The 12,473-nt window shown below is 36.6% G+C and overlaps 1 protein-coding gene across 12 annotated transcripts in view; it reads left to right on the top strand.

Annotated features, from left to right (window-relative positions):
* The window catches only part of TNS3 (tensin 3), a 481,975-nt gene that overhangs the window by 371,311 nt on the left and 98,191 nt on the right, over positions 1–12,473 (top strand). For all 12 annotated transcript variants that reach the window (XM_007500437.3, XM_056804865.1, XM_056804871.1 and 9 more), the window contains one exon: positions 5,185–6,438. In XM_007500437.3, the coding sequence (XP_007500499.2) occupies positions 5,185–6,438 (1,254 nt within the window). The remainder of the gene's footprint in view (positions 1–5,184; positions 6,439–12,473) is intronic.

Consider the following 12,473-nt stretch of genomic DNA (forward strand, 5'->3'; position numbering starts at 1 on the left):
ATATTTTCATATATTCTGAAGAGGATATCTACAGTAGTTTGTGTATTTAAATTGTGAGAATGTTAATAACATATAGAAATAATGCTGGACGCTAAGAGACAGAAAGGAGGATCAGTGGAATAGACTGTGGGCAAGCGACCTCAGCAAGACAGTGTATGACAAACACAAAGATTCCAGCTTTTGGGACAAAAATCCACTATTTCATAAAAACTGCTGGGAAAATTGGAGGACAGTGTGGGAAAGATTAGGTTTAGATCAACACCTCACACCCTACACCAAGATAAATTCAAAATGGGTGAGTGACTTGAACATAAAGAAGGAAACTATAAGAAAATTAGGCGAACACAGAATAGCATACATGTCAGACCTCTGGGAAGGGAAAGACTTCAAAACCAAGCAAGAATTAGAAAGAGTTACAAAATGCAAAATAAATAATCTGGATTACACCAAATTAAAAAGTTTTTGTACAAACAAAACCAATGTAACCAAAATCAGAAGGGTAGCAACAAATTGGGAAACAATCTTCATAAAAACCTCTGACAAAGGTTTAATTACTCAAATTTACAAAGAACTAAATCAATTGTACAAAAAATCAAGCCATTCACCAATTGATAAATGGGCAAGGGATATGAACAGGCAGTTCTCAGCCAAAGAAATCAAAACTATTAATAAGCACATGAAAAAATGCTCTACATCTCTTATAATCAGAGAGATGCAAATCAAAACAACTCTGAGGTATCACCTCACACCTAGCAGATTGGCTAACATGACAGCTATGGAAAGTAATGAATGCTGGAGGGGATGTGGCAAAGTAGGGACAATAATTCATTGCTGGTGGAGTTGTGAATTGATCCAGCCATTCTGGAGGGCAATTTGGAACTATGCCCAAAGGGTGATAAAAGACTGTCTGCCCTTTGATCCAGCTATAGCACTGCTGGGTTTGTACCCCAAAGAGATAATAAGGAAAAAGACTTGTACAAGAATATTCATAGCTGTGCTCTTTGTGGTGGCCAAAAATTGGAAAACAAGGGGATGCCCATCAATTGGGGAATGGCTGAACAAATTGTGGTATATGTTGGTGATGGAATACTATTGTGCTAAAAGGAATAATAAAGTAGAGGAATTCCATGGAGACTGGAACAACCTCCAGGAAGTGATGCAGAGCGAAAGGAGCAGAACCAGGAAAACATTGTACACAGAGACTAATACATTGTGGTACAATCGAAGGTGATGGACTTCTCCATTAGTGGCAATGCAATGTCCCTGAACAATCTGCAGGGATCTAAAAAATACTATCCACAAGCAGAGGATAAACTGTGGGAGTAAAAACACCGATGAAAAGCAACTGCTTGACTACAGGGGTTGAGGGGATATGACTGAGGAGAGACTCTAAATGAACACTCTAATGCAAATACCAACAACAGGGAAATGGGTTCGAGTCAAGAATACATGTAATAACCAGTGGAATCATGCGTCAGCTATGGGAGAGGGAAAGGTGGTGGGAGGGGGGGCGGGGAGGAAAAGAAAATGATCTTTGTTTCCAGTGAATAATGTTTGGAAATGACCAAATAAAATAATGTTTAAAATTAAAAAAAAAAAGAAATAATGCTGGACAGTCAGGAGTCTCATTTTGTAGACTTTTCCCAAGAAACATTTATATTTTTCTCTAATAATTCTTTTTTTTCCAATTTAAACATTATTTTATTTGGTCATTTTCAAACATTATTCCTTAGAAACAAAGATCATTTTCTTTTCCTCCCCCCCTCCCACCATCCCTCCCCTAGCCGACGCATGATTCCACTGGGTATCCCATATGTCCTTGATTCAAACCCATTTCTGTGTTGTTGGTATTTGTATTAGGATATTCATTTAGATTCTCTCCTCATTCATGTCCCCTCAACCCCTGTAGTCCAACACTTGCTTTTCTTCGGTGTTTTTACTCCCACAATTGTCCTTTGGGAAGGACTAATTTTTAATATGCTATTGTTGGATTGAGATGGGAAAGGAGAATAGGACAAATTCAAACATTTTCTTGGCTCTGCTCTCTCCATTTCCCATGGCCAGTCAGTGCTGTCTTGTAAATTTTTTTGCTTCTCCAAACACCTTTCTCATTCATCCCTTTCCATTCATTCACACAATCATCACCATCATCACCTCTTCTCTGCCTGATTGCTATTGCCTTTTGATTGGTCTTGCTGCCTTGAGTCTCTTCTTTTCCTCTCTAATCCATCCTCCACATAGCTGCCATAGTAATATTTCTAAAGGGCAGGTCTAACTAACTCTGTCACTCCCTTGCTCAATAACACACCCTATTACCTCTATGATAAAAGTTTAGCATATAAAGCCCTTCCCAAACTAGATTCAACTTATTTTCTAGCCTTATTACACACTTAATTTTACACACTCTTTGATCCAGCCAAACTGGACTTCTTTCTGTTCCTTACAATAGGCACTCCATTTCCTATCTTTTCCTTTTACATGACCCCCATTTGTGGAATGCATTTCTTCATTTCTATAGCTGAGAATATTTTATATCCTTTATTTTCCTTTCCATTATTTCCTTCAGGTCAAGCTTCCCCTCTTGCACAAGATCTACCTTGATCCCCAGCTTCAAGTGTTTTCCTCCCAAATTACCTTGATAATTCCACCCAAAAAGAATGCCATCTCCTTTGGGGTTGATGCTATGTCAGCTTTGTCTTTCTATCTCCACCACCTCATTTCATAATGAGTACAGGTGCCTTCTAGATATGTGTTCATCCATTCCTTGTTTGACTGAATAATGGTTATTTTTTGTTTTTAAGTAGAACTATATTTGGAAATATAAAAAATGTACATAGATTTTTCCCATTTACATTATATGTGTTTATGTTATATTTATGTGTGTATATAAAATACATATGATATATGTACTTATATAGATTTTGCATATTTTCTTCCACATTGGAATGTGAACTTCTCAAGGGCAAGGACTTACTTATTTTTTGCCATTAGTTCAGTATTTAGTACAATTAATGATATACTGTTAGTAGTTATATACATTATACAATGCATAAGAAATTCATGTTGACTATCTGACTTTTAAGAACTATATAATTTTTTCTTTGTGTCTCTAGCTCTAGCACACTGCTGCTTGACCTAAAGTTGGCAACTTGTGAATGTTTATTTTTCTGTGTGTGTGTGTGGCAAGTATTTTCAGTCTCAAATCAGATATATAGAATTTAGGGCAGTTAGGTGGCTGAGCCAATAGAGAGGCAGGCTTAGAGATGGGAGGTTCTAGGTTCAAATATGGACTCAGATACTTCCTAGTTAGGTAAGCCTAAGTAAGTCACTTTACCCCTTTTTGCTCTTTTGTCTTACAATCAGTACTGAGACAGAAGGTAAGGGTTTAAAAAAATAAACACTGCTTATACTTAGTTAATCTCTAAAGTATAATTTCTGAACAGTTGTTTATGGTGAGAAATTGTTGGTTTGCAACTTGGACTATATGTCAATTATATCTTAGAGGAACTGTTTTCCAACTCATTCTTGGTTTTATAATTATAGCATTAAAGCACTAATCCATTTCATCTAATTTATGGCAAATTTTTTTATTACTTTTTCTCTCTCACTAACTTGCTCTCTCTTATGCAATTAATAATTTTTAAAAACCATGAAAAATAAAGACCTCAATACATGATTGTTTGGAACGACAAAACAAATTCAAGACAAATTATTTATAAATTCTGAGATATAATTATTTCCAATCATATTTCCCATCATGTCATTATTTATGATCATATATATAATGGTAGTCAAGATACACCCTCCCAATAATATGATCTATTATAACATTGATATCTATCAGTGGTCAGTTTGCCCATTATTTTCAGTAATCACTTAAAGAGTCTTCATTTTCACATGAAATTCCACAAATAGATGAAAAGTGGTCATTATGGGGACAGGGATCATGAGTACTTAAAGGTCAAGTTATATACATATGAGAAAGTGAAAGATAGTTGATTCTTATAAGTGTTTTACAGAGTCTCTGTGTGTTGGCTTAGGGATTTAAGAGTTTATGGCTCAATAAGTCCTGTATACTAGCAAGTTACCTTTTACAAAAATCTAGAGTGGACACAAGTAATCGTATAGTGTATGCTTTAAATTTGCCATCCAAATCCATCCCACCCCCACAAATTGTAGTTCTACCTGTAAACTCCTTCTGAATGCTAATTACTCTTCATTTCAATGAAGATGTTTACATTTTAGGACTGACATATGTTCAATGTCTTTTGTATATGATATTACCCTAGCTCTTTCCCCATCACACATACTTATGCATTTACACACACACTCCTCCCCCATTCCCTTATGTTTTATCCTGTTTTATTTACATGAGGGTATTACATGATTGTTCACCTTGAGCCAGATACTCACTTCCTTTTATTACATCTACAATGTAACATGATAGGGTTTCTCTGTCATCAGTAAAGCCAAAATAAAAAGGAAGCACTATTCATATTCACTTGTTTTTTTCTGTGTATGCCTCCTTAACCAGACAGGTATGTGTTCTGACATGCTGCTTAGGAGCAGTTGCCTTTGATGGAGTGCCTGACATTTCTTCAGACTTTTGCAAAGGAGGGGGGTGGGGTGCGTAGAAACCCCAATAGTCATTGACCCATGGTAAAGCATTCAACATTCACTGACAGACTGGGAGCCCTGAGACACATGCTTAAAGCATGTTTCTCCTGAACATTTCAAAAGCTGTGGTCAGCCTGTTACAGAATGTGTGTTCATCACGTCTCACAAATTCCAGGTGCCCAGAGAGCATGAGTTTTCAAATCTTGTTATTGTATGGCTGCAATTCGGTGCAGGGTAAAATAAAGCAGAGATGGCCACAAATTCTTTGAGCTGATGTTTTTGTTTGTCTTCCTCAAGTTCAGACAGACAGACAGACAGACACTGAGGCAGAGACAGTGACAGTCCTTTACAAGAGCTTTGTTATGAAGTGAAAGGTGTAGTTTAGGGTGATAAAAGAATACCAGGTTGTGGTTCTCATGGCATGATGCTTCTCTAAGCTGATGGAATTACTGAATGCATTAGTCATGGGTATAATTAATAATAGTAAAGATGTTTACCTCTAACTGTAGAGATGTTTTAAACTTTTATTTAACAATATCTTTTTTTTTCTTCTTTCCACCCATCTAGTATTACATACCCAAGGTCCCATTGATGGCAGCCTTTATGCTAAAGTGAGAAAGAAGAGCGTATCTGACAACAGCATCCCTAGTGGGACTCAGGTTGTTCCAGTGACCAATAGCCCTGATCACAGTGACCACACCTTATCTGTGAGCAGTGATTCAGGCCACTCCACTGCCTCGGTAAGGACAGACAAGACTGAAGAGCGCTCAGCTCCAGGCTCCAAAAGGGGATTGAGCCCACAAGAAAAGGCAGAACTGGACCAGCTCCTCAGTGGGTTTGGATTAGAAGACCCTGTAAGCTCCCCAAAGGATATGACTGATGCTCGAAATAAGTACAGTGGGACTCGTCACGTAGTACCAGCCCAGGTTCATGTGAATGGAGACTCCAAGCTGAAAGACAGAGAGACAGACATCCTAGATGATGAGATGCCCAACCATGACTTACATAGTGTGGACAGCATTGGGACTTTATCCTCTTCAGAAGGTCAACACTCCAGTCATCTCGGAAACTTTACCTGTCACAAAAGTAGTCAAAATTCTCTCTTATCAGATGGATTTGGGAGCAACACTGGGGAAGACCACCATATTGCCCTTGCCCCTGACCTAGGCATTAGTGTAGATCCTCTGTATGAGCGATCATTTGGAAATGGTGAGCCCAAGCAGGTGCAGCAGCTCTTGAGGAACCCTACTGTATCAGCTCAGACACCAACTTATGGACAGGGCACCTATTCTACTCAGACATGGGTGCGCCAGCAACAATTAGTTGCAGCACATCAGTACAGCTATTCAACAGATAGTGAGGGGAGGTTTGCTATTCACAACTCTTCAGAGAATGCAAACTATGTTCCAGCCCAAACCAGGGTCCCACTAACTCCCACAAGAGGGTCCAGCAGCAGGGATGCTGTGCAGAGGGGTTTAGGCAGTATACCTAATCCCAATGAAGTATCCCAGCATTCTTACCAAGAAAATTTCAAAACTAGGTTAACAACAGAGAAAGAGATAAATGGGATTGACATGGGATTGAATGCTGGAATTTTACCTGGATCTCCAACTCTGGATATTGATCAATCCATTGAACAGCTGAATAGGCTGATCTTGGAACTGGACCCAACGTTTGAGCCCATCCCAACTCATATGAATACCATGGCCAATCAAACAAATGGATCTGCATCCCCTGACAGCAAAGTGGGAGGAGGACTTCGGGTGAACCATAGATTTCTCGAGAAAGGAGACAGCATAAGCAGGAATTCCAGCCAACATGGTAAGTTGTTTTAGTCATGTTTTACTGAAATGCTTTGTATGATGCTCTTTTAGTTTTGTCAGGAGAAACTTAGTTCACTTCTTGTTATATTTACCTAAATATAATATGAACAACAGAAAGCATTTCCTTCCCAATTTTATTTGCTCATAATTTATGACATAAATGTTTGCAGTGTGGCAGAATTGGAAGATCATTTGACTGAAAATCACAAAACCTAGCTTCTAGTCTCATCTCTGTTAATTTCTCAGTGTTATGACCTCTTTGGGCCATATTTTCTCTCTTTGTAAAATATGGTTAATCCCATCAACACAGGACTCTTTTGAAGATCAAAGAAAGACATTGGACATGAGAACATTTTAAGGTGCAAAACTTATAAAAATATAAGATGGCATTCTTATTAGAGAAATAGTTGAGCAATATTAATTTTCACTACATTGCTATGTGATTATAATTCACTTATTCTGAGATTTTAAAAAAGGCAAATCTAGGAAGTTGCCTGATTAAATAACTTGCCTATGATGGGCAAGTTTGAACCTTGGTCTTTTTCCTTCTCCTGACTCTTGTCATATGCTAAAATTTTCTTCCCTTCACCTCACATATTTAAAGAAGTTTGGAGAGAACATGGTCACTTAATAGACTTTTTTCCCCTTTGAGTAAAATGGTTCTTACGTTTAAGAGGAAGAACAGAGCCAAAAAGAGTCATCTACAAGAAAGCATATACCTGCAGGAATGAATATGAATGGAAAATGTGACTCTGAAATTACTGGTACAAACCAAAACTGCATGATAGCCTCATCCCTTTTGCATTTACCTGAGTGCTTAGCCTTGAGCAGTGATGGCAAACCTTTTAGAGACAAAGTACCTAAACTGCAACCCTCATGCCATGTGAGCACCCTGTGCCCTCTCCCCCACCCTATCCTAGAGAGGGGAGGGAAAAAGTCTTTCCATTGGGCCACTGGACAGATGGGCAGGTCTTGTGAGAAATGTTCTCAGTTGCCAGTGGGTAATGGGAAGGGAACAGCCCTTTCTAGCACACTCCAGCACTTATTAGGAACTTAAGAAATTTTAATTGACTGACATTGATTATTTCAGAATCCAAGATCTTTTGATCATGAGTGGATACTCCCATCATTGATGCAGATTATACTCTTCTATTATTTATAATTTATTCCTTTATTCATTTCACTGGTAATAAATAAATAATAAAAAATAACCCAAGGCTTTCTTAGCTTTGTAGGGCATTGGATAACTTTTAAGAACTAGAATCAACTCCAAGGCATAATGAAGCAACTGAATTAGGTGAAAGGATCAGATAGTCAAATTCAATTATTTTCAAGACTCATTTTGCATAATTTTTCATATAACAAGGCAAAAATGGTATGAACAGAATAAAGGCTCAGATAGCATGAAAAGTGAGGTAGCCAAACATCTGATTACAAGTTCTGGAACATGTTCAGAGACATTGGAGATGATGAGAAAACCAGTGCTTTGAAGGGGATCCAAATACTTTTGAATGTATCAAATTTAGTGTGGGGAATGGGTGAGCCTTGGTTTTTTTTTCTTTTTCTTTTAAAGGATGGCATGTTGAGCTCTTCCAAATGCTACTTTTAATTCTTCTATTATGTTTAGTGAAGGTTTTGCTCATCTGAAAGGCTTTGTAAAAGTGACAGAGAAATACCACTCCCTGTCTAGGTAGGATACTAGAGCTCTGATCTTATATGTATAGAGAAGCAGCTGTGCAGTCTGAGCCCTTTCTGCAGTGGCATAATATTCTGAGAATCTTGGAGGAGGAACAGTCTTGAAGACCATCTAATTTGACATTTTTTAGATGAAGAAACTGAGTCCAATGATTTGCTCAGGTCAGTTAGATAGCATTCATGAGAGGTAGGATTTGTACCCATGTCCTTTGAATTCTCCAATTGATGAGTTCCTCTCTGAATTTCCATTTTGAGTTAAGAGTCCAGACTAGCTGTTCTTAATCCCTCAGACTTCCCCCCAATGCCCTTGGGAGGGTACCATCCCACCCTCTACTCTTCCAGCTTCCTTATTTGTGTTGCCTTTCCCTATTAGAATGTAACCTTTATGGATAACAGAATTATCTTTCTTTTTTTTATGTGTTATTGTAAGTCTCAGGCACTTAGTACAATGCCTGGCACATAGTGCTTAATAAATGCTTGCTTTATTGATGCTGATCCACATCTAAGTTTAAAATATATTGAGAACTGAGTTAAATTATTTTTTTTTTAATATATTTTATTTGATCATTTCCAAGCATTCTGAGTTAAATTATTAAGAATATAAAGTGTTCCAGAATTGAAAAATGGTCAAAGGATATGAACAAGCAATTTTTAGACAAGGAAATGAAAACTATCTCTAGTTATATGAAAAAAAAAGTTCTAAATCACTTGTGATTAGAGAAATGCAAATTAAAACAACTCTATACTACTACCTCACACATATCAGATTGACTAGTATGAAAGAAAAGGAAAATGAGAAATGTTGGAAGGGATGTGGGAAGTTAGTATGTTACTATCATATGCTGCTCCGCATAATAATATTTCTAACGATAGTGAGCAGGATCATTTTCTTAAAATATATATTCTCTAAGAGTCTTTAAGTCTTCATTCTTAAGTCATTTATGCCTTTTATAGATCATTAAAATTCAGCATATTTATTGGAGGCAGAAACAAGTTGGTTTTTAAACTTATTTGCTCTTAATTTTTTTTTTGTTTTTAATTGTTTTTAAGCTTAAATCTATTATGACAATACTTCAAAGACCTATGATTTCTTTGGTTGTGAGTGTTTTCTTCAACCACACAGATCCCAGCAACTTCACACCTTTATTTTGGTCTTCTTGGATTGCTCTGGCCTAAAACACTTGTTCGATGGTGGCCTATTCTCTGTAGAAGAGTTTCTTTGACCTCAAACTAGTGTTGAAAAGTAACTAGATCTATGTTCAGGCCCTCCAGCTTAGCTACCAGAATGTCCAGCACTGCTAGAAAATTCTTGAAGAAACCCCAATCACTTTCATGCTGAGTTAACAGAGATAGGCAGGATTATTGTGTTTTAGGCAAAGAGGGAACAATAGCTCAGGCAAAATTCAAGATTTTTTAAGTGCCTCTCACTTGAGGGAACATTTAGCCAATACATCTGTTCCTTAGCATATTTTGGCTCTGGATTCTCACCCTTCTTGCAACTTAGAAAATTGGCTTGAATCATAGTTTATTCTGACTTTTTGAGAGAACATGATAGGTGGTAGAATAGATGGAGTGTGTTGAATTTAGGAGCAGAAAAAAATAAGTGACTTTGAAAGAGAAGAGTAATAATTATAATGATGATACTATTCGCTAGCATTTTAATAGTGATTTAAGTTTGCAAAACACATTTCAAATATTTTCTTATCCTCACAACAACACTATAAAGGAATTACCTTCATTTTACAGATGAGAAAACTGAGGCAAATCCTCCTGGCCCCTTAAAATATCTATGCTATCTCACATTTATGTGGTACTTTGCAGTTGTATAAAATGCTATGAGTTCAACAATAAGAATTTGATTTTTAATCATAATATAATAAAAATTTGTAGTGGACAGACTATTTATTGGATGTAGGGTCAGTAATGCTTGAATTCAAATCATGCATCAATCAGATACTAGTTCTGTCACCTTGGCAAATTACTTGATCTCTCTCAGCCCATTTCCTCACCTGAAAAGTAATAGCATTTCCCTTCTGGGATTGTTGTGTGGGTAAAATAAGCTAATTTATCAAAAGCATTTTGCAAACCTTAAAGCACTCTTCAAAGTTTAGCTAGTAGCATTAGTAATAGTGATCATCATAGTATATTTATATACTATAAAATTTAGAATGGTATGATATTCTCCTAGATCAGGTCTTCCAAAATAAGGAAAAAATTAAATATCTGTTATAAATCTTGACCATGATTTCTGCTTGCTGAGAAGTAGCATGACTGGAGGTGGGGGAGGTGGGGCAGGTGGCAGCTGGGTGGCTCAGTGGATTGAGAACCAGGCTTAGAGATGGGAGGTCCTAGGTTCAAATGTGACCTCAGATGCTTCCTAGCTGTGTGACCCTGGGCATGTCACTTAACCCCCAATGCCTAGCCCTTACAATTCTTCTACCTTATATTGATTCTTATGTGGAAGGTAAGGGTTTAAAAAAAACAGAAATAGCATGACTTATTGATCAAACAATTGGATTATGAAGCAAGAACACTTAAGTTCCAAATATGTGGAGAACTGAATTTTATATATCTATATATAATGCATTCCCTAATTGATAAATGATCAAAGGATACGAATAGGCAGTTTTTAGCTGAAGAAATCAAAGCTATCTGCAGTCATATAAAAAGGTGCTCTGTGTCACTCTTGATTAGGGAAATGCAAATTAAAACAACTTTGAGATACCTACTCAAAACTGTCATAAGGGCCAATATGACAGAAACAGAAAATGAGAAATATTTGGAGAGGATGTGGGAAAACTGAGACACTGATGCACTGTTGGTAGAGTTGTGAACTGATACAACCATTCTAGAGAGCATCTTGGAACTATGCCCAATGAACTTTAAAACTGTCCATGCCTTTTGATTTAGTAATACCATTGTAAAGTCTGTATCATAAAGATGAGGGAAGGACCTATTTGCACAAAAATGTTTATAGCCACTTTTTTATGGTGCCCAAGAATTGAAATTGAGGGGATGTCCATCCAACAGCGAATGACTAAACACCTGTAGTGTGTGATTGTAATAGAATATTATTGTGCTGTAAGAAATGATAAACAGGATGATTTCAGAAATATCTGGAAAGATTTACATTAACTGATGCAAAGTCAAGAAAGCTGAAGTAGGAGAACATTGTACATAATAACAACCTTATATGGTGATCAACCATTAATGACAGCTGTTCTTAGCAATAAAGTGGTCTAAGACATTCTCAAAAGATTCATGATGAAAAATGCCATCTGTCCTCCAAGAAATGCAAACTGAAACATTGTATATTTCACTTTTTTCAGTTTTTTGTTTGTCTCATACAAAATGACTCATATGGGAAAATGTTTACACAATTGTACATGTAAATCAGATTCTTTAATTTCTCAAGATAAATGGAAAGGGAGGGAGGCAGAGAATTTTGAACTTAAGAAAAAAATTAATGTTACAAATATTTTTTGCATATGAGTGAGGAAAAAACTTATCGAGTCCCCTCCTCCCCCCCAAAATCTTTGAGTCCTAGTCTCTCTCTCTCTCTTAGTAGCTATGTGACCTTAGGCAAGTTATTTAACTTCTTTGTACTTCTTTAGTTTTGACATGAGGAAATTGTCCTAGATGACCTTTAAAATCACTCCTAATTGTATGAATTATTGGATTCTTTTTTTCTAAATTTTAGACCTTTTCATTGCTAAGAAGAGCTCTTTATATATAATATAATAATATTTCTATTGACTAGTGTCCAGAGAAAGCTAAACATTGACATGAAGGCCTTTAAAAGAATATGCCATTGTAAACATTTCTGAATGACTAAAAGTAAATAGGGTAAAAAATATTCCCCATTTCTTTACATGGCAGTGCCTCTGTTAGCTAATGGCAACATTTTATCCTTGCTGAGACAAAAAAAAATGGATTAAAGACAATATTCTTAACATTTCCCCCCCTTTTTTTGTACTTGATTCCATCGTGGGGGTTGTAGCATTTTTGCTTGAAAAATAGTTGTTTTTTACATTGTTGCAATAGGCAACATTTGTTGACCTTTCCAGCTATTCTCAAGCATATATAATCCTTTGTGCTAATGGGGCTTCTTGGATCATTTCCTTTACCTGGGTGGAAGGTGAGATTACTAAAGATAATGAATGTATAACAAAAGATTGGAGAGAACTTGTGAAATTTAGGATTCAACTGATGGCATAAATATGGCTCTTAGTTTTTCCATACCTTGAAGGTTTGATACATTTATTGTTATCAAAATATTTATTCATTGTTATCACTCAACCTATGGTTCTGCAAAATTGTTAGGGCATTTTGATCCCT

The sequence above is a fragment of the Monodelphis domestica genome, chromosome 7, assembly GCF_027887165.1.
Source record: "Monodelphis domestica isolate mMonDom1 chromosome 7, mMonDom1.pri, whole genome shotgun sequence".
Taxonomy (NCBI): domain Eukaryota; kingdom Metazoa; phylum Chordata; class Mammalia; order Didelphimorphia; family Didelphidae; genus Monodelphis; species Monodelphis domestica.